The sequence below is a fragment of the Drosophila biarmipes genome, chromosome 3R, assembly GCF_025231255.1.
Source record: "Drosophila biarmipes strain raj3 chromosome 3R, RU_DBia_V1.1, whole genome shotgun sequence".
NCBI lineage: Eukaryota > Metazoa > Arthropoda > Insecta > Diptera > Drosophilidae > Drosophila > Drosophila biarmipes.
Window position 1 is genome coordinate 14,902,412 of NC_066616.1, and position 21,204 is coordinate 14,923,615.

At 45.8% G+C, this 21,204-nt stretch overlaps 2 protein-coding genes across 7 annotated transcripts in view; both read right to left on the bottom strand.

Moving 5' to 3' along the window:
- The window catches only part of LOC108031403 (hemicentin-2), a 109,374-nt gene that overhangs the window by 31,892 nt on the left and 56,278 nt on the right, over positions 1-21,204 (bottom strand). For all 6 annotated transcript variants that reach the window (XM_017104790.2, XM_017104787.2, XM_044095520.1 and 3 more), the window contains 7 exons: positions 8,641-8,768; positions 4,415-4,655; positions 4,161-4,304; positions 3,429-3,623; positions 2,880-3,028; positions 2,583-2,694; positions 2,386-2,506 (listed from right to left, as the gene is read on the bottom strand). In XM_017104790.2, coding sequence (XP_016960279.1) covers positions 2,386-2,506; positions 2,583-2,694; positions 2,880-3,028; positions 3,429-3,623; positions 4,161-4,304; positions 4,415-4,655; positions 8,641-8,768 — 1,090 coding nt within the window. The remainder of the gene's footprint in view (positions 1-2,385; positions 2,507-2,582; positions 2,695-2,879; positions 3,029-3,428; positions 3,624-4,160; positions 4,305-4,414; positions 4,656-8,640; positions 8,769-21,204) is intronic.
- On the bottom strand, positions 16,700-17,435 carry LOC108030948 (uncharacterized). The gene is made up of 2 exons (XM_050889207.1): positions 17,163-17,435; positions 16,700-17,108 (listed from the first exon to the last, which is right to left on the bottom strand). The coding sequence occupies exons 1-2, from the start codon at positions 17,163-17,165 to the stop codon at positions 16,728-16,730; spliced, it is 384 nt and encodes a 127-aa protein (XP_050745164.1). The 5' UTR covers positions 17,166-17,435; the 3' UTR covers positions 16,700-16,727.

The following is a 21,204-nucleotide window of genomic DNA, read 5'->3' on the forward strand; positions in this document are numbered from 1 at the left end:
TGGCTCTTTGAGCTGCTCCCAGTCGGACAAAATGAAACTGATGCATGCTGCAGAGGCCACATTCCTCATCCTCATCATCCTCGTTTGGTTTCCAGCCCTCCCCGCTCCACTTTTCCCATGTGTCCTCCGCCGCTGCAATCCTTGCTTGGCAATATTGAAAATTGCGTATGCGTATGAGTTATTTTTCGGTGCAGGCTGCCCGACTCACAGAAAGAGAGCTGGCTCACAGAAATATTTGATACATTTTTAATATGAGAAATGCCTTTCAAGCTGCGAAATGCTCCGAGCTCCGCCTGCTCCTCAGTCTGCCCACAGATTCTTTTGAGGGAGCCGCAAAAAGGCTGAAAAAACGGAACGTTTCAACCAATACACTCATGCGATGGCGCTTAAAGTGGCAGTCGGGACCTTTAAGTCGGTCCTTGGCAAACAGCAATTAAAAGCAATAAATTAGAAAGCCATTCAAATGCAAATCTCCGAAGTCGAAAAAGTTTGGCAAGCGCTGTTCTTTTCGCTTCCATTCCTCGAAGGTCCAGGGAGAGCGGTGAAATCACGTAAATCAAAGTGACAGGACTTCGTGTCCTGTGTCGTGTCCTTGGCTACCTCATTTGCAAGGCGTCCGCCCAAAAGGCTGCACTTGCAGCCCAGCAGAAGGACACCAAGGTCCTTGGGATACCACCACCACCACCTGGGAGGAGAGGAGATTAAGGAGCTGCCGAGCATACGTCGCCGGGGCTGTCAGCGGCTCACTTCGTGGCATTGATTTATTACCCACCGGTTCCGAATGGGCGACTCCCGCTGTTTACCCAACACGGCACGCGCCATTTAATTCGGTGGGCGGTGGTGAAAGTGGGCGAAAGTAGGGGGTGGGCCGGGGAGAACATGCGTGGAAATTAGTTTTCAACAATTGACATTTAATTTCTGATAAACACGCGCGCACTCGCTTCATTAAGTCAACACGTCAATGTGTTGCATGTGGCATTCGTTATTAGATGGCGACACCTTCGCATAACAACCACCCATCGCCACACCACCCACATCCCATGTCCCATATATAAGCCCGATCACGATCCGGCGTAGCTGTGTGTGTTTTAGGTTGGCCCAATTGTCTGGGGGCAAGTGCAAACAAATGGAATCACAAAAATCACGTACTTACGTGGCAGCATCAAAGAGCACCGGGGCCAGAAAGAGACGGCTGGATGCCGCAGAAGGAGACGGCAAGAGGCCGCAGAAAGAGACGAAGTGCTGCAGACAGTCATATGCATGAGGAGTGTTTCGATTTTTCCACAGAACTCGCCTGCTTTGCATACTAATGCATGGGGCCATCAACGACCGAAGAAGAAACGGAAGGAGCCTAATCCTGCCGGTATTATAGATGGTTTCTTGCTGCCCTAACGAAGGTCGGCTATATGCGATTGGATCTACAACTTTGGGGTACTGTATATTAACCAAGATTTTGTCATGGAATCTAAAAATGTCTCAATGGAACCTTTGCGGTTTTCATAACGAGCCATAATTCTTATCATGACCACTATTATATTACCTTCCTTTGCCTCTGCCATCTTAAGAATGATAAATTACAGGGTACCCCACCGGCAGCATGTCAAACAACAGACCTTGTTCCTGTGTTGTTTTCCCTTGGTTCAGACAATTTCCGTTGAACAGCTAATTAAAATTACGCAAAATATCATCAGCTTTGTTGGGGCTGGGCGTGGTGCCCTCTCAAAAGGAAATGTGCAACAGGAAATGTGCTCACGTAAGAGGAAAGTGCTGTACCCACGGGCAAGAAGCCCTAAAAAGGCAACTCCTTGCTGGGTCTGCTTAATGTGGCTAATTATTGCATAAAGTGCAGGCAGTTCTACATCATCTTCAGCTCAGAGGCGGGACAAATATTGCGCATACGCAGAGTGAGCCGCGTTTAATTAGCGCTACCACTCAGCCGACTACAATAGCCGGTCCTACGAAGAGTGAAGTTCTAGGAATAACCATGTATTTAAAGCAGGACCAGCCAACTTTGCCACAAAATCTGGAAGAGCCACCAAAGTATGCAAGGCAAGCTTCCAAAGAATTTTAGAGGGGGCAGCCACAAGCTATGCACACCGAAAAATCCAGTTTCCCAGAAGAATTGGTTTCGTGGAATATATGTGTAGGCTAGTTAAAATAAAAATCGTTCCAGGAACTCATATACTAATACTCATTGCTGAAAATAAATCTTAAACCTACTTTAAAGCGAATTGTGTGAATAAAATATAATACTCCCCATTTCTCGTAAAAGCCTAACCATAAGAGCCCACATTTTGATTATTAGAATTAATTAAGCCCTAGATAATGGCCTGCCCAGACGAAACGGCTGTAATTCCAGTGTATTATACGTGTCGATGGACTCACCTCTGTACCCATTTGAAGGATGGCAGGGGATTACCATCAGCCAGGCACTCGAAGGCGGCGGGACTGAACAGCGGGGCGGTGGTGAGGCGGTCCGGGCCAGCTGAAATAATTTTTGGAGGATCTGCAGGGGGAGAGGAGGGGAAGCAAAAACAGGGCTGGGTGAAAACTTTGTCCAAGGTAAATACTGAGATACGTACACTTCACATCCAACTGCACCGACAGCTGCTCCGAGGTGCCCACCGAGTTCTGCGCCTGGCAGGTGTACAATCCGGCATCGCGACGCCCGACGGGACGCAACTGCAGAGTTTCCTGTGGGATAGAGGACAAGGATAGAGGAGTAGGTCGGATCACCAGGCAATTTAATACAATTACAACATTTCTGCTGCACTCCAGATAAATACCCAGCCAGGGGGTTTCTGAAGCTGGAGTAGGAGTGGGAGCAGGAGCAATTTGGGAACAACATAAACAAGTTGGGAAGCTGCAGCTAAGCTCACCTGCAAGCTGGCTATCTCGGAGCGACCGGCCCGCCGCCAGACGATGCTGGCCGGCGGATTGGCATCGGCCACGCAGCGCAGGACCAGCGCATCCTTGTCCTCCTCCAAGTCGATTTCCGGCGAGCCAATTAGACGGATGCTCGGCGCGTCTGCGAGGAAACAGAAACAGAAACGGAGACGGAGACGTTCAACTTGGTTAGGCAAAACAAAAACAGCAATTGAAACTACAGAAACAGCCATGGCAATAGAATGGCAGTCGGGCAGGCAGAGTCAACAAGCTGCTGCTCCTGCTCCTGGCCACGTCCTTTGGGACAAGTCAACTCTTGAATTGCTCAGCAAAACAGGAAATTACAGCAAATTGTTGTTAATTTAATTGTTACAGCCCCCTGTCTCCGATTCGGATTGGGATTGTGATTCTGCCTGACTCCGTCTGAGTTTACTTTGCCCAGGACTTTAAGGCCATCGAAATGGAGGCACTTTAGTGGCCCCCAGTTCGGGATGCAGGTGTATGGTGTATAGCAGTTTGCCTATCGTTATCGCAACACTCACATTTCACGTCCAGGCGGGCCTCCACCGCCACCGATTTGGCCGTGTAGGACTCGTGGAAGGCGGCGCACCGCAGGATATCGCCGTGGCGCTCCCGCATCGCAGACACCTGCACCACCGAGGTGGCCGACCAGGTGCGTGGGTTATCCGGCTCGGTGGCGTTCATTTGCGGGTGGATGGGCGAGATCTCCTGGTCGCCTGCGGGGGAGGGAAACAAATGGGAATTAATTAACATTAACAACTACCGCTGGATAACAACTGAAAAGGGTGTGTATGCACTTAAAAATATTAGCAAGCAGTTGTGATCAAGTGTAAGTATATAAGTTAGTTGAAGGTGTAGTAAACTCTTATACAAAATAAGAAAAAAGGGACAATATGATATTTTTATTAAAATTTATTAAATTAATGTTGCTGTAATGATGTTGAGAGATGAAAATATGAAAAAATTCTCAATGTAGTCCCTTTAAGCTTTTTCAGTAAAACCGATAAGAAATCAGCAAAATATACATTAAAAACTCCATTTAGAATAAGGTACAAATTACCTATATGGCATATTGACTATGGTATTAAGCCTTTAATAAGACTGTGAAATATAAGGGAGATACTTAAAGAACAAAGCAGATGCGAACGAGTCTTCTTATATGTCGAATGACCATTTTTTCCGTGTAAAGCACCCATTTCCCCACTTAAAAGTGCAAACATTTTCTGGTTCTTGGTCGAAAGGAATGCACTTACCCAAAAACCATTTGAGGGTGGCCGGCGGGTTGCCGTAGTGCGAGACGCACTTGACCGTCGCCAGGGCGCCGGCGTCTGCGGTGATGTTGTGTCCTGGCGGCACGTGTACCGCCTCGTACTCGAGCCTCGGTCGCTGCGGCGCCACTGTAATCAGAAGGGGAGTGTCCTTGGCAATTAGGTCTCGAGGACTCACGGCGAATTAGGGGACAGTTTGCATGGGCAGCCGGTCCCCTCAATCGATTCAAGGCACTTACCACGTACGACAAGTCGCACCGGCTGGCTGGTGAGGGCATCCTGGGTGGTGAAGTCACTGGCCGTCACTTGGCACTCCCACAGTCCGTCGTCGAAGTCCAGCGTGGCGGAGCGGATCCAGAGGGAACAGTCGCCGCCCAGCTGCACCGCCGGCGGATGGAGGTCCAGATGCAGGACGTTGCCGTTGTCGCTGCTCGGGATACGTGAGGCCCATTCGTATTTCTTTGTGTAGATGCCAACGGGCTGGGGACAAGGAAAAGGATTGAGTTAGTTCCACTCAGGGAAAAGGATCACCGAAAAGTGGTCAATAATCAAATCTTCTAGGTGGGAATGGCAAGTTGTTGGAAATTTTATTACGAGTTCAGCGAGGTATGGCATTCCATTTTTGGAACAATACTTTTCTTGTTTCGTCCAAAATATTGATTATTTTTGGGTGGAAAATGAAGACCTTAGTTTTTGGCGAAAAATTGTTATTTTTCTTTGACTTTTTTTGGTGTAATTTGGTGAAAAATGTTCCGATACCAAAAACACGCACTGTTTTGAACAGCTAACAAGATAAATAACTGATCGCAGTCATTTTCTTGCTGATTCTGTAAGCTTTTAATTTTTTCAAATTTTTACTTTTTTGCAAGGGGTAGCATCGTCATTTTTGGCAAAAAGTGGTCAAAAATAAAATTTTTTAGGTGTGAATGGCAAGTTGTTGGAAATTTTATGACGACCTTCAGCATTCCATTTTGAACAGCTAACAAGCTAGATAACTGATCGCAGTCGTTTTTTTGCTGATTCTGTAAACTTAAATTTTTTTTTAATTATGAGTTCAGCCAGGTATGACATTCCATTTTTGGATCATTACTTTTATTGTTTCACCAAAAATAATGACAATTTTATAGCAGGTACTCACTGGAACACACTTTTTAAAGGATGTTCACACTAAATGGTAGGCTTAATCGTCGGAGTTTCGGCTATCACCCCCGAATACAAAGTCTTTGAGTCATACTATTTTTCTCGGTGTCGATTAAAGTACGGAGCAAGGATATGGGATTGGAATGAAAACGATGATGGCGTTGAAATGAACTGGGCGTCGTCTACGACATGTTTAGCATGTTTAACTTTTCGATGCAGTCGGGCGACTAATTTGGTCTCCGATTTGGACAAACATACAGAGACAAATCGACGGGCTAATGGACAGGCGGGGGAGTGCAGGAGGAGGAGCCCAGGAGGTGGCCCATTCCGAAACCCCCTCCGAAATTCCTCGACTACCACTCCACATTTCCATCGACCCACCACCACTACGTGTCATTTAACTCCATTTCAGTCGTCGTTTCAGTCGCTTCTGTCCGTAAATTGGCATTAGTTTGTTTGCTAATTGGAAATTAAATTACAATTAGTGATCTCTGAGCGCGGCATCGTTCGCATTTAAGTATTTATGGGAGCCGGCCCCCAAAAACCCCTGGCACACAGCTGCCTAATTGCATTTCGGCTTTGAGTGTTGTCTGCGTTGTCCGTGGCATAATGGGTTAAATTAATTGCTACATTGAGCTTGTGCCATGTCCCAAACAATTGCTTAAAGCGAGCATTCAAATTTATTGAAAGAAACTGAAAGGAAATGCAAGTGGATAATCTAATCTCGGCTGTCCGGCCATTTGATATTCGGTGTTTAAATTTGCGGAAATGGCCACAAATGCATTTTGTTTGTCCCAAGCCGATAAAATAAAGTGTGACGTGCATTTGTCCACCTTGAGATGCCGACCTGGCCGGTTGGCCAGCACAAAATACAGTATCTGTGTTTTATTAAACAGCTTGCGGCTGGCAGGTCCGATGTCTAATGTCCGATGTCCGAGATACAGACCACCACACCCACTTGACTCCACTGACCTTAGGCCACAGGGAATAATCAATGCCCACCATGGGTTAAGCTAAGTTTGCGGGCTCTGCGGCAACAAAAGATACGAGCTCGATGGGCGACCGAGCTGCCAAACTGCCAGAAAAACAATTTTTAGCCAGGAGATAAAAAATCAAACCGAACAAATATTTGGCTCCGGCCCATTGAGGCTGCCAGTGCTGCCAAAAGATTCTCGAATCGATACTCGTATCGGCATAACTCTCCACATACTTCAACTTCCAAATGCAAACTGCAAGCAACAAAATCGAGGCAAAAGTCCGGAGTTTGCCTGGAGTATAAAAAAATGTGCGCTGCGATGGCCAAAAATTACATTTATTCAAATGGCTGGAGCTCGGTTGTTGATATCATACTCGAAAATATCTCCATTTGTGCTTTGGAATTATCAGGAAGTGCACTGCACAGAAAACACACACAGATGAGGCATGGATAGAATTGAAAATTTCTCCACAGACATCCTTTGGCTAAATTAGAATGCAGCTCGGGAATGGACTCGACCCGTGACCCCTGCCCCTGTTTGCTTTTTATTTTCCTTTTTTTGGGACAAACGATTCGAAATGTCGCTTCTTATGATAACTACACGTAGAATATATGGACAGAACTATATGGCCAAATGGAGGAAATTGGGAAACGTTAAGCACACATAGGAAAAAGAGGAGGAAAGTGGAATAAGTATGCAAAAATAGGAAGAATTTTAAATGAAGCCCGAAACAGCAACATCAGCATCAGCGTGTTTGTGTGTGTGCGACGCTCGATGCATGCAAATGTTGTTTGCCCTCGTCCTTCGTCCTGGGTCCTGCCTCCTTTTTGCTTTCTTCAACTTGTTCGAGTGGAGAGACACAAAGCATGTAAACATTTAAGTATGTGATGCAGAGCGAGAGTCTGCGATGCGCAGCATATGAAAAAGGACATTTGAAATGCTTTCTGATTTTTGTCATACAATGGCGTTGGACCCCCTCCGCCGAGGTCCCTGTGTGCATTTGCATAAGCAACTGCCACAACAAGTGGGGCTGGGAGTGGGGGCAAGCCCAGATACACTGCAGGGAGTGGCAAATAAAAGTTATGCTTCAAACGCACACAATTGCCCTGAATAACAAACGGCAGCCACATAGTCCCTGCGCCGGAGCCCGGAGCTGATCCATAATGAGGCCATTTTGGATTGGTATGCAAACGAAGTCGCTCAAGGTCCGGGATCCCAGCCCACAATCCCATTCCGCCCACAATGGCCATAACAAATGGCCAGAACACAACTATGAGTTAAGGCCAACAGACATTTCCTATGCGAATAAATATTATATTGAACCGTAAAAACGAGATTATGGCAAGGAACAACAATAGGTTAACAAAAACTTTGCATCTTGAGAAATGATTGGTTAATGCTGCCTCTTTATTTTCGATTCATATGCAAAGCAATGGTTGAGTCCTCCTAAGAGGCCATTCGAGGCCAGGAGATATAGGACTAAAATTATATTCATATTTAATTGTAAGGATATCACATCCTTTAATATAATGCAGTGGAGCCTTAAAGGTTTTTAAAAGGGCATAAAATATTTAGCTTTTTAAGTTTAATGTAATGTATTTTATGTTGAAAAATCCCTATACAAGTAAACTTAATTAACCAAGAATATAAAAAATTATGTTTTGCAAAGTTCCGAATATTTTACGATTTTTTGATTTGTAAGGGATTAGTTTGTATCATCAATTTTTTTACCTAGCACGATAAAACCTCGCATGAACTGGGATTACAAACAAAATTCAGCTATATAAAGTGGCCCACGTGACAAGATAAACCTAATTAATTAAAGCGAGAAATTTTTTCGCACATAGGATCATCTGAGGGAGAGGGCCAAACAATATTTTGATGTTTGAGCTGGGATGAAATCCAATTGGGGCTATCTGCCTGCCTGCCCAGACCTCTGCTGTCACGCACTTTCGATTAAAAGTTGCGCCGGCCAGTGTTCTAATCAACGGCGAACAAAGAAAGGCTGTCTGGGGTGCTGTTACCAGGCGCTGTGACCCCTGACCCCCCGAAGCCCGTGCCGCTTCCACGGGCAACTTTCATTATTGACTCGTCCTGGTCAGGGTGTAAATTACATTCGCCACATGTGGAGGCCAAAAGAACAACACTTAATTGAACCGCAGGACGCGCCACGCATATGATATGAGTTTTCTAGCCAGGACACGTCGGTGAGCGTGAGTGCCAGTGTTAGTGTGCCAGCAAAGTTCGCTTGCTTGGCCGGGACTTTCGGCCAAGTTATGAGTTTAATCAAAATGTTTATAAACTGGCGGGGCCATCGATAGATGGGCTCGCTGAGCCGGTATAATTACCTTGTTATCCTTTTGCCAGGAGCACGTGCCGCGCTTGTCGATAACTTTGCATGTGAGCAGCGTGTCCTCGGCGGGATTCACCTCCGTGTACTTGGGCTGCTCCGAGAACCGCTGGAAGCCCTCCGTTCCTGCAAGAGAGAGGAGAGAATGGGGTGAGAAATGGCGGGAAAATGGCGGAGGGCGAATTCCAAATGGAAAGAGTGGAATGCTGGGTCTGTCATTTGCATAAACTACTTCCGTCGAGGGTTTCGCTTCCGGCTCAGGCCGCTGCGCATGTAAGTATGCTACCCTTTCGGGCACCCTCTACAAAATCGCTGGCTGCATTTGTCACGCCCCCACACCCTCGCAGCCACATACACCTCCCCACACCCACACACCCACAACGCGGGCAATTATGAACGCTTCACGGAACGGCGGCCATTTGCTTATCTTTACAGAGCCCCCTTTCTTTTTCCGAGTGCAAGTGTGTGTGCGCTTCTTTCATTATCATTTGGCCGCTTTCTCCCTTTTTTATTTTATTTTTGTACGCGCAGCGGAGAATTTATGTTAATTGCTGGCATGTTGAATATTTTCTCCGCACTTGCACTCAATTACACCAATTACAGGTTGAAAATTACACGCGCTGCTTGCTCAAGATAATGGATGTGGGCCCTGTGGGCGGTGGGCGGTGGAGGTGGCTGTGGGGGCGTGGTCCACAAGTTTGGGTTGCCTAATGATAAGGGCGTAAGTACGTAAGGACCTGCTGAGGCCTTCCACTCATTCGACATCGCTGACTAATAATCAAGAGCAGAGGACTTATTAAGGACACTGTTGTCGTAAGATTGTCTTAAGGAATAAGCACATATTTGAGGCAAATTCCCTTTATTCCTGGAATGCGTAAGTCTGTTATACATATAACAAAACTACGACCATATTAATTATCTGAAGCCTTGAAGTTTGCTGAAGTTTAAGGATTATTGGTTTTCCTAGAATAAGAAGTGTTTTAAAGCTATGATTTTGAACTAAATTCTATTTATTTCTTAAAAGATATACCTTTTAGAAATATATATAAGTACTTAAGTTAAACTTTTATTCAATTTTCACACTCATCCTGCAGAATACTAACTTTAAAAGCAGAATAAGCCTTCTGAAATTTCTGTTCCTAATATCATCATAAATGTATTTATAAAAGCACAAAAATCACGGGGATATAAGTATTTAAGAAAATGTTGACTTATTCAATCTTTCAATTTTACATTTCATTCATTTCCCAAATATTGCTACCACCAACTTGTGCTTAGAATGGGGCCACAAAGCCCCCCACGTATTTTCCTTGATTTTTCTTTCTCTCTGTAAGAAAGCCAGTCAGTTGGTCAGCAGGTCGGGGCTTTGGCTTTGGCTCGATATCAAGAGGTCAAGGATTAATTGAAGCCTTTTGGCTTTTTAATTGCTGTTTGCGCAGCCAATCCGCACTTGTCATCGCTCATGGGCCACAATGGGCCACCGTCGCTTTTCGGCTTTTGTTTGGCTGTCAACTTGTGCTTTTCATGCGTGTTTGGGAGTTCTCCCTGCCGGGCGATTGTATATAAATGTGGGCATAAAAATACGGTGGGTCTTATTGCGTGTGTTGGCCACACGTGACTGCCGTTAGTCGTCGAGTTTCCGTCTTTTCCGCCGCCCTTTGACCCGCCAAATGCCACAAAAACTGGGCAAACAAGCGTATGTACCTACCTATTGGGCGGTATAAATCGGGTGCATGGAAACATTCACTCACGCAATGATTTATTACGCGTGATTGGCGTGATTGCCTCTTTGCTGCCTTGTTTCAGGCAGCCCCGTTGGTTCCGCTTTTATCGGGTTTCGCATAATGGGGCTTTGTATTTCAATTATACAGCCAAGTTTTTGAGGTCTTATGAGACCGGTACTGCTTAATTTCTGCGTGACCAACCGGCGGCAGACCCACTTAATTGAAACGCATTGGAATGCAAAGATTCGCCCGCCGGAAAACCACTGGCAAACAAAAATAAAACGCTGCCGGAACAGCGAAAGTAAATAGTACGGCGGAGCGAAACCGCCGGAGCCTATTTGCAGGGCAAATAAAAATATTAAAAATAAATAAGCACAGTAGCAACGAAATTTGAGCCTCGAAGGAAAGTGCCGTCCCAGCTGCGCTTCCCGTCTGGTCCCTGGTCCCCTCGCCAGGGCAAAAAGACAAGGATCCGGGTTCCGGAGCCAGCTGCGATTGCAGTTTTAGCTGCCCGGGACCTTGGATGCCCGGATCCCGGGATGCTCGGATCCTTGGATGCCGGGCTTCAAGTGCGTGCCGCTGAGTGCTGCTTATGGGATTGTTTCAGCTCCTGCAGCACGGCTCGTGCCGTGAAGTGGCGTTGTTGTTTAGCCTGCTCCTGGTCCTGCTGCTCGTCCTCTTTGCCTCTCTTCTGCCCATCCCCCCTTTTCCGTCCATGTTTCAAGGGCTTTACGTGCCTGTGCACAGCCAGCAAGGATAACAATTACTCTAGTGGCGTGTCCACCATCTAGCGTCCCGCGAGCTGCTGATGCCCGCCAAAGATACCCTAAAGGGTCAGCAATACAAAAAAATTAATTATTTTGTAACCATTTTAAAGAAAAGAATCTGCATGATACAATTTAATTTTTAAAAAGTTATATTAAACAAGTGTCTTTAATCTTTAATGGCATTTGTTATAGTTATAATACCCTCCAATCTTCAATTTACAGGGTATAATGAATTTAGTTCAATGCGATTTTCATTACGATTGCTTGTTTTCAATTGTTTAGCAGTTAAATAAACGCCTGTTTAAATACATATTTGTGTTGTTTTTTTCGGTTCCTCCCCGTTGTGTGCTTTTCGTGTTGTACAATTCGGACCGGCGAATTTATAGTTTTCCCCAGCGGCCACCGTCCAGTTTCCACTTTTCCGGCTCTTGCCGCCCTCCAATATGTCAGACGCACATTTTGGCGCTCCACCCTCGGCCTCCTCCTGGCCATTATCCCCAAACCCATCCCGGAACCCCTCCTCATCCCGATTCCCCCATCCCTCTAGCTGTCTAGTGCCAAGCTGCTTTTGCTGTGCTGCTGCTGTGCTGTTTACTTTTGATGATGCATTGCAGCGTAATAATTTCACGTAGACGTCCACGGCACGCAACAAACGACAAATGGCCAGGGGAACTACACTGCACTGGGAAAAATATACATTTCTAACTGGTAATCTAAATGTCAAACATTTTCTTCGTTTTAAAGAAACAACAAATACCATTTTCCTCGTTTTTATGAAGTAAGTTAATTATTTGTTTGCAAATTTTAGCAAAAATCATCTCTTTTTGATGGTTTATTTTTTCTGAGTGCTGAAAGCGGGTGGAAATCAAATGGGTCAACTGGTCGCGGCTGGCTCTTAGCAGCTGGTCAGTTATAAAATGCTGTTTGGGCTCTTCAGCTGCCGGCCCACAGCGACATTACTCATACGCAACGTGGCCCGGGGACTTTTCTCGCCAGCAGTTTAAGCCAGCAGTTTGAGCCAGGAGCCAGCAGCATAAAGAAACCGGCGGAAATTTAAGGAAGATTCCCACCGGCAGTCAAGGTGCTTTGGGCCGCCACTCACAAACTCATCCACCCACCCACCGAAGGTGCCACACAAAGTCCCCATTCACCTCACCCACTTTGGCTTTGTCGGCAATCAATGAAAGCAATTTGTGAATCTCTTGTGCAATTCGGCGACATACAAACGAGCTCAAGGACACCCTCACCCACATCCACACACACACACACAGAAGCTCCAAACACCCGGGGGATATCCCGGGAAAAGGTATTGGCAGTTGCGATGAAAAATCCTGTATGCAAATCAAATATGCAAGATGATTTGTAAATTTTTCCAAATGTATTTTATATAAAAGCCAACAAACGAGAGCACAGGACCCCCGCAGGAGCCGCAACAACAGGATTCGCCGGCTTAAACTTTTTAAACCTGTTCCGCATCATCGACCCATCCGCCGCCATCCGCTTTTTAACCCTCGGAGGTGCTAAGCAAACATGCAAGCTGTGAGGATTATAAAAAGTAGCAGAGAAAGGAGCCAGGGTGAGGATGCGAAAAAGGATAGCCCCGACAAACAGGCACCCAAAATATGGGGAGGGGTGCAGAAAGGAAGGGATACAAAAAAATCCCCGACCCCCTTCCATATACAGATCCCATTTCTTAGCCTCGCATGTTCGCATGTGCTAAGCTTTTTGTAGCTCAGCCCCTCGAAGAACCCAACCGCCTACTTAGGCATAATGATATATTTAGCTTGCCAAGTGCTTGTTATTTGATATTCAACAGATTTCTGCTCTTCGCCAGGCTTTGTGTCTCCCTCGCAGAGGTTAAACCGATGCGTGCTTGTGTTATTTCATGAGTTGGCCCACATCCCCCAACGCTGCGTATGCGTAACGCCTGTCAAGTGCCGATGCTGACCGGTCAGCTGCACATGGAAACTGATTTGTAAACTGACAAAATAGCCGGAGAATACCCCTTCGGGGGAAAGCATTTCGGATAGACAATGAATGACACGTTTTGTCGCTTACATTTTTCATATTTTCATAGCTCATTGACTGCCGTGCGAAATGGCTCGGAACGGTTCAACCTGCTCACCCTTGTCCCACTTTCCCAGCCCCACTTTCCCCTCCCCCCTACAGTTTTCCATACTTTCTCCCACTTTCCTTGTTGTTTGACACTCGAAGTTTATGCATTTATTTGTAGCAGGCCGTCGAGTCGTTGATTTATTGTATTGTACTCGCTGCCATTGTAATGTTTGTGTCTGAGTGCCCCACTCGAGGCGGGCGTGTGTGCGGGATTCATATGGCAGTCAAGTGGGCACTCGAGTTTATGTATGTAATTTTTATATAATTCCTAGGACAGGGACTTGGGCAGGCAGGACCTCGAACCGCCTTCAACTGCAGCAGTCGTCGCCAGAGTTTCATTTGCTTTTATGGCCCACTTAGCACCATTAATGTCTATGGCCATCGATCACGAAACTAGGGACTGCGTTTTAAATCCCAAAAAGGGTCCCCCAAAACGCACACATCCCTAAGCCCGCTCACAAAATATGCAAAAAGCGGGGATTTACCTGTCGCATGCGAGGCAATTAGAAGTGAAAAGCGTACAGGTCGGAAAATCGCGCAGAGATGGCAGATTGGCCGATAAAGTCCCATCGAAATTGTGACAAATGCGCGGCGGTAACAATTCATTTAGATAAATCAACAAGAGCCAGACAAATGGAGTCATTACTGACCATTCGTGGCCATAAATAAGTCACCCAAAATGGGGACCAGCCCAAGATTTTGAATTGCCCTGGCCGGGACTGCCAGGATTGCAGGGGCCCATCAAAGGACTGTTTGCCAAACAATGACAACCAATTTTCGGGGCCAGCCTTAACCCTATGGCTGCTTATTAATTAAACTGATTAAATTGCACGTTGCGTGTGGCTGGCACTTTCATTGATTGGCCACCAATCACACTCGGACGGAGAAAGGGAATTTCGCTCGACCAGTACCACTGCCACTTTGTCCGAATTAATTCGGCCTGCCAAAGTTGTAATGCTCATAATCAGAGTCCTCATAATAATAATAATAATCATAATCAAGGCGAGGGCGAAGGCAAGCGCAAATTGTATAATTTGATTAGGGGCTGCTTGCTGATTGATTGATTGATTGATTGGATTCTGGTGCAGCAGCTTGGCAGCTTCGGATGGGTCACATTAGGAGCACTCTCTACGAGAACAGTTGCCTGGCTGCACTCTATTATACTAACTGGTTGCATAAAATGTGTCCCATCCGGAAGGGATTTCCCCCTGCCGCTCTGTCCTCCCCCATTTTGCATTTTGCCAGGACTTGAGCACGTTGTTCCCATCTTTCAGCTGCTCCTGTGCTCCTCCTGCCCCTCCCCCGGGCTACTCACTTTGTTGCTCGTCTTTTGCAGGCACTTAATGTGCCTCCCAGCCAGCCCCGGCCAACCCCGCCCCTGGAAAACAATGCAGCGGGTACATGGCACATGGAATGACAGCCAGACACAGGCGAATTTCAGCACGGAAGCGGAAGTCATTGTTGTCGCACAAAGGCGAACGCGTCGCAATTATAATAATTTTGATTGCACGCCGCCAGCCCCGCCAGCTTGTTACGGCGGTTGGCGGCGGTGGTGGAGGTGCAGTGGTGCAGTGGTATCCTGCCTGAATTATGCAGTCTTCTGGATAAATGAGGGTAGGGCATCCTCGGGATGAGGGGCACACGTGCCGCACTTTTGTGTTCGCCCGTCGCTTTTATGGATCCTTTTTTTTAATTACGAGTGCTAGACAACGTCTGATGGGAGTGGTATAAAGGAAATCCAGGAGAGTGCTGAATTGAGCCACTCTCTATGGCAGCCCCATCATCATCAGCTCCGCCAGCCTGCCTGACCATCTCCTGTTTGCCGGCAATACCCAACTAATTAGCTACACAAATAAGCAATTAACTGGCTGAGGGGGGCAGTTGGTGGTCACTTAATTACACAAATTATTTGCCACAAAAACCTCAAGCTCGAAGGCTCCGACTCAAGTGCACTCAAGGACATGCAGCTAACAAAGCAGACTGGCTGTAATAAGGAGCCACGGATGTGTGAGCTCGTGTAAGAGGATAGGGGTGTGTGCATGTCGACGACTTGGTCCTTGGTCAGCAGCTTGACCATCAGAAAGAAAGGAAAACAATTTTCTTGAAAGCTTTGATTTGACTAAGTAAACTGGAAAATCCCGGGGAGCCACAGAGGGAAAGCAAAGGCAGCAAAGTCGGGAAAGGGATGCTGCGGAAAGGAGACAACTATCATTTGCTTTTAATTTGACTCGAGGGCGTAATTAAAGAAAAATGCCAAGCCAAGCCAAAGTCCTTTGATTGTCGGCCCGGGGCCTTCTATTGCCGCCTTGCCAGCTTCTTCTCGGCTGGAAATGCAAATCCTTACAGACCCCCTCCTCTCTGCACCAGGGAAACAAACACGGAACACAGAGCCGAGATGGATTTGGCAACAGGGAGTGGGCCGAAAGAGAAAGAGCCGTAATACGTTAATTGTTTTAAGAAAACAGGCTGAGACTGCATGTCTTGAAGGACATAAATCCCGTTTAACCTGACGCTGCAAAGCCAGACACATTGGCACGAGGAGGGCAACCGGAAGCGGGTCGCAGGACGAAGGACGGGGCGGCGGAAGAGGACTTGCTGGCACAGTCCTCCAGCTAACACATAAATTCTGCTCCTTTATTCCAGTTGCATAACATGTCCTGCGACACCGACAAAAAACACAGTGAAACCACCCGAAGACAGACCGACAGACGTGTTATATATAACGGCAACTTTTGCTGCTGACTTGGCGAGAGAGATGAGTCCTAAGATGGTGATCGACTGGGGATTACTCAGGCAAAATATGAAATAAAACAAAAGTTGGCTTGGTCCTTAACCCACACCTTTTGTGGGGGTTTTAAAAACTCCACAGTAACTGCGAATTATCTGATTTATGCTTTTATACTTATTTAATATAGTAGAAATATATAATACAAAATTTTTTAATAATCATATTGGTAAAATTCATTACACGTCTTAAGATGTGTCAAATAAAGTTCCAAATAATGTCTGACTAACAATGTTATAACCTCTTTCAGACTGTTTATGTCACACCCTAAATTGCAAATCTCGTAACCAACTAATTACCAAACTGGCATACCCTCCTCCCATCTACAAGTAATGTGCATGTGTTAAAAAAGTGTCAAAAAACTAACAAGTTTAAATAGTAGAAGAGGGACTTTTTTGCGGGGAAAGGGAAGGGCAGCGGAGCTTGCAGCGGCAGACGAAGTTATGCAAAGTCAGCAGAGGACATTGACATGCGAGCAGGTCCTGTGTGTGTGTGCCTGTGTGAGTGTGATTCAATTTGCAGTTGCGACACTGCGCCAGGAGCAGAGTCACCCACACACCAAGGACTCGGCAGTCAAATTGCCATATTTCATCTACGACTTTTATGACTTTTTCTTTTATTTTTCAACACTTTCTAGCTGGTTCCAATTGAAGTTTTCCCAAAAAGGATATCCCGGAAACTCGCAGGTAGAAGCCTAGACGAGATTGGCTTCGATATCGCCCACGCACTGGGTGAAGTATTCCCTGGCAAGGCGACACTCCTCGCTGTCCACATAGAATTGGTCGGGGCACTTTTGCATGGCGTGGATGCGGAGACATATGGTAATCTGCAGGGAGAAGGGGTTGCAGGGCTCCTCGATGAAGTCAATATCCGGCAGGTGGAGGGTGAAGCGTCCGCCGTGGGAGGATCGGAACACCTCGCATTTCCGATAGGCATCCAGGAGGAAGGCAATCGACTCCTCCTGCGGTGGGGGTGCCAGGCTCTGCAGGTTAATGCGGATATTGGCCAGGTCCAGGCGATAGGGCGGATCGATTTCAATGTAGCCGTTGGCTATAAAGTTGCACTCCTCAATGCACTATGAGAGATCGGATTTTGATTGTTGGGTTTGGTTTACCTGCCTTTAGCTCACCATATTTATTGTATAGAGCTCGGCAAAGTTGAATTTCCGTTGCCTAGGCAAATTGAGGCTTCTTCTGCACTCCGCATTGCCCTTGTCCAAGCTGGGACGTGTTAGCTGACAGCATTTGATCGATAGATCCTGACAGGATATGCAAAGGTGATGAGGTATACCTCAGAGTTACTTAGCTTACATACTGCAGCTCTTTTTCTGTTCAGCTTGCAATCTATTTCGCAGTTCATCAGGGCAAAGGGCTTGAACAGCAGCTGTGTTATAAGGAAGATACCTTAATTTACTCTTTATATACCCTTTTTTTAAACTACTCACAAATACAGAAAATATCAGCGATACAGGTGACATTTCGAACTTAACTGAGGCACGAAACGGATTTCAATTCCAAATGAAACCCAATTAAAATGTGCCTAATTGCCCAGAATGAAATGAATTATTGATATTAATCACTGTTTTTGACGCCACCATCTGATACCTGCGATGAAACAACCCTCACACCTCCGCCGAGTTATGAAACATTGATGTGTATCCCCTTCTGACAAAAATGCAATCCAATACGGCCCCGCCGCAGGACGACTTGATTAATTGGCCTGGCACGCCATCAGATTACGTATACGTCACGTTGCCGGCCTCAAGGTCGAACGGCTTGGCCCGCCGTGAGTTAATAAATTGTTTGGCGTTGTTAACTAAATTTTGATTACCCCGGCGAAGGGCGGGGGACGCAGAAAAGAAGGTGGAGCCGCGGCAACACTCTTTTCTTGATTTATTGATATGCTAATTGAGTATTTGCACGTCGCTCGCCTTGGTCCTTTTTTAATGGCCCGAAGAGTGCGTCGGCGTGTGGGTCTCGGTGGCCATTGGGCCACTGGAAGTTATGAGCCATGGCACGCCATTTGCATGGCAGCGTGTTGTTCAAATTAATTGTAAATGGTTGTAATTTGCTGTTGCTGGCGGTCCGTTCGCTTTTCGCTTTTACAGTTTAATTGCAGCTTAAGGGGGCGGGCCAGCAAGGGGGTGGGGCCGCGAACTTGGACCTTCGAGAAAGTTTGGCGGGCAGGCTTAATTAATTTATGGCCATGGTTATGTGCCCCCTACCGCCTGCACCCACTCTACCCCCTTAAATACACGTCATTTGAAGTTTGAGCGTGTTTAACGTGACGTATGAGTGATTTATGTTGATGGAGTGCACATTAAGCGATGTTGAGGCAGTTAAACTGCCAAAGGGTCATCAATTGAGTTGATGTGCAAGGACTTAAGTCGAGGCCTTGGCCATGGCCCACTTCCCCTTTCTCTGCATTGTCGCGCGTCCTTGCCGTTGCCCAACCCTTTTTCTCGCAGTGTCTGTGGGCCAGGAAAGCCGCTTAGTTCGCTTTGTGAATCGCCGATGGCTGCATAAACAACATGTTTATGTATAATGAAGATTTTTGTGAATAAATGACCGGGCAAATATGTAAGCCCTCTGCTGACAGGCCAACGCAGAACGTGAATCAGTGGTGTTTTCCCGCTTGGGGACTTTTCCTGGCCCTATTACTTAAGCACAAGTGGGAAATATTAGGGTTTCTGTTTCTGATTTTTGTTGCCTGGCAAGGCTCTTGTTTGTAATGAAATTATTATGCTTACGTGGCCTACTCTTTCATCTCGGTAGATTTAATATGTGGGTTAATTTGAATGTACAATAAAACAAGTGTAAAACATTTTCATTCATGGAAATACATATAATACAAACATTAACTTCATATTTCATAATAACTTAATGTACATATTATTTTATTATTTTTTAGTCTCTTCTGAGTTTTATTTACTTATTTTTAAAGAGTTTCGCCAAATAATTAATATTATAAACATTAAAAAAGAGTATTAACTATTTCTAAAGCCTTTCCTGGCATTTTTGCCACCCAAGTGCTGGTTAGTTTTGCACGCAATTTAATTATATCTGCAGGATCTCCCCTCGCCATGGGCTGCTCCCTTGGCTGTGTGTCGAAATTAGTAGGAAATTGTTAATGCGATAACAGATTTTGCCAGAGTGTGGCCATGTAAAGCTTCTTTGGGCCCGGTTGCCTGGCATCCGTGCAAAAAAGGCCCAGCGGAGTGTGGGTATTTATTTATTGTGCCAAAACAGATTTAAGGTAAGTCCGGCTTTAAGCGAAGGAACTTTGTTGGCTGGAGAATGGGGGGTTTCTCGACTCAGGGGCGGGTGCGAAACGCCAGGACATGGCACATAAATCGTTGGCAGCTCACGAGAAAGTAGAGCTCCGGGAGCTGAACACACGTTAGCAAGTGAGAAATTCCATTGAAAATGCATTTGTGGCTAACGTCGTGGTTGGCCGGGCCAAGGCGGGGGGAAAAGTGGCAGGATTTGGTTGGCAGCTAAATTAAAGACGCAACTCACGTGGTTGCTGGCCAAAGGGGCAGCGGGCGGGAAGCTGTCGTCTTCGCCCCCCGCACATAAATCAGTTTTAAATGCGTATAAATAAATTGGCCAGCAGGTGGGTGGGTGGTAGCTGCTCGCTGCACTCCCAGCCGAACTAGTGCGGCCAGGAGAGGTCATGGTCTCGTGGCCTCCAGCTCGCCACGAGCACAACTCCCGGCTTAATCCAAACACTTCGTTTTGACAATTTATGCGCGCAGATTGCCAAGAGAGTGTAGAACAAGGGGCCGACGGGCGGATGTGTCGCCATGTTTGTCTTGTATCTTGGCTGCTTAGCAGGGACTTGGTTATTTATTCAGGCTTTCGAGGCACTGAACAAAACTGAGTTCAGTTTGGGGACTTAAAGAAAAATATAATGAAGATTAATTTGAAAAATTTTGTAAAACAGAGAAAAATTTTAAAAAATCCAAAAACAATTTTAGTCCATCTTATAAATCGTATGAAACACTTCTCTAAAATTCACCCTAATGACTTGATTTCTTTAATGAAATTAAAATATATGCTGAGGATTGTTATGGCTATTTTACATTACGCCCTAATCTTCCTTAAATAACTATGAAATGGAAATATATTTAATTCTAATTAGTCCTTGATAATAAACTTTAATATTTCATATTATTTTATTTATTATTGGCTCCAAAAAGTTAGTTATTGTGCACCGGGGCTTGGTTATTATTTTTAATCGTGTACATTCTTCCTTTGAGGTCCTCATCCACTTGGCTGCGTTTAATCAAAGAGATTTTCGTTGCAAAATTTAACTAATGTACTTTGTAGCCATTTTTGTTTTTTTTGGCAGCACAATATTTGCTCTTTCACTGCCGCACAGCCGAAGAGCCTTATTGAAATTTCATAGTCTAATTTTGGGCGCAAATTAAATTTTAATTACGCGCCCTTTCCGCTTCCTCTTCCCCTTCCCCTTCCCATTCCACTTCCTTTTCCGCTCGTGGATGGCTTTTTGCAGCTCGATTGGCTTAATTGGAAACGCTCCCTGCACAGGACGCTCGTGTGTGGGTGAGTATCTATGTGTGGGCATGTGTGGGCCGGCACTTTGATGCCTTTGACAACATTTGCGTCCTGGCTGGGTAGCTGTAACGGTGCGCGGAACGGGTCATTAATTTTTAACCCTTGCTCCGGCCATATTTCCACTCGCAGCAAACAAGATTAAACCATTTCCATTTCCTCCTGGCACGCAGACTTTTGGGCGCCCCGATATAACAAATGTATGCAGCGGAAAAGTTGTACTTTCATACGCAATCGTAACCAGAAACCAACAGCCAAAAAATAACGAAATTACCCGCGTTTTCCCTGTTTGCATGCGAAATGATAAGTAAGCCACGGGAAAAGGCAACACAACACAGCCACACACTCGATAGATAGTTTTTGCAGATGTTTCGGTTGCATTTCATTGGGTTTTTGTTTAGGAGCTCTCTCTTCAGGAATTCGAAATTAAAGTAATTTCATTTGGCTGCCGGAAAAGCGTTGGATATTGGTTTGTATTTTGTTTTCTCAGCAAGCAGGTTAATTGCAAGCCTTACTTATGTATGTCCCATTCGCCTGCATTGCTTTTAATCAACTTTTTTATTGAATTAAACAAATTTGTTTCTAATTTGGGAC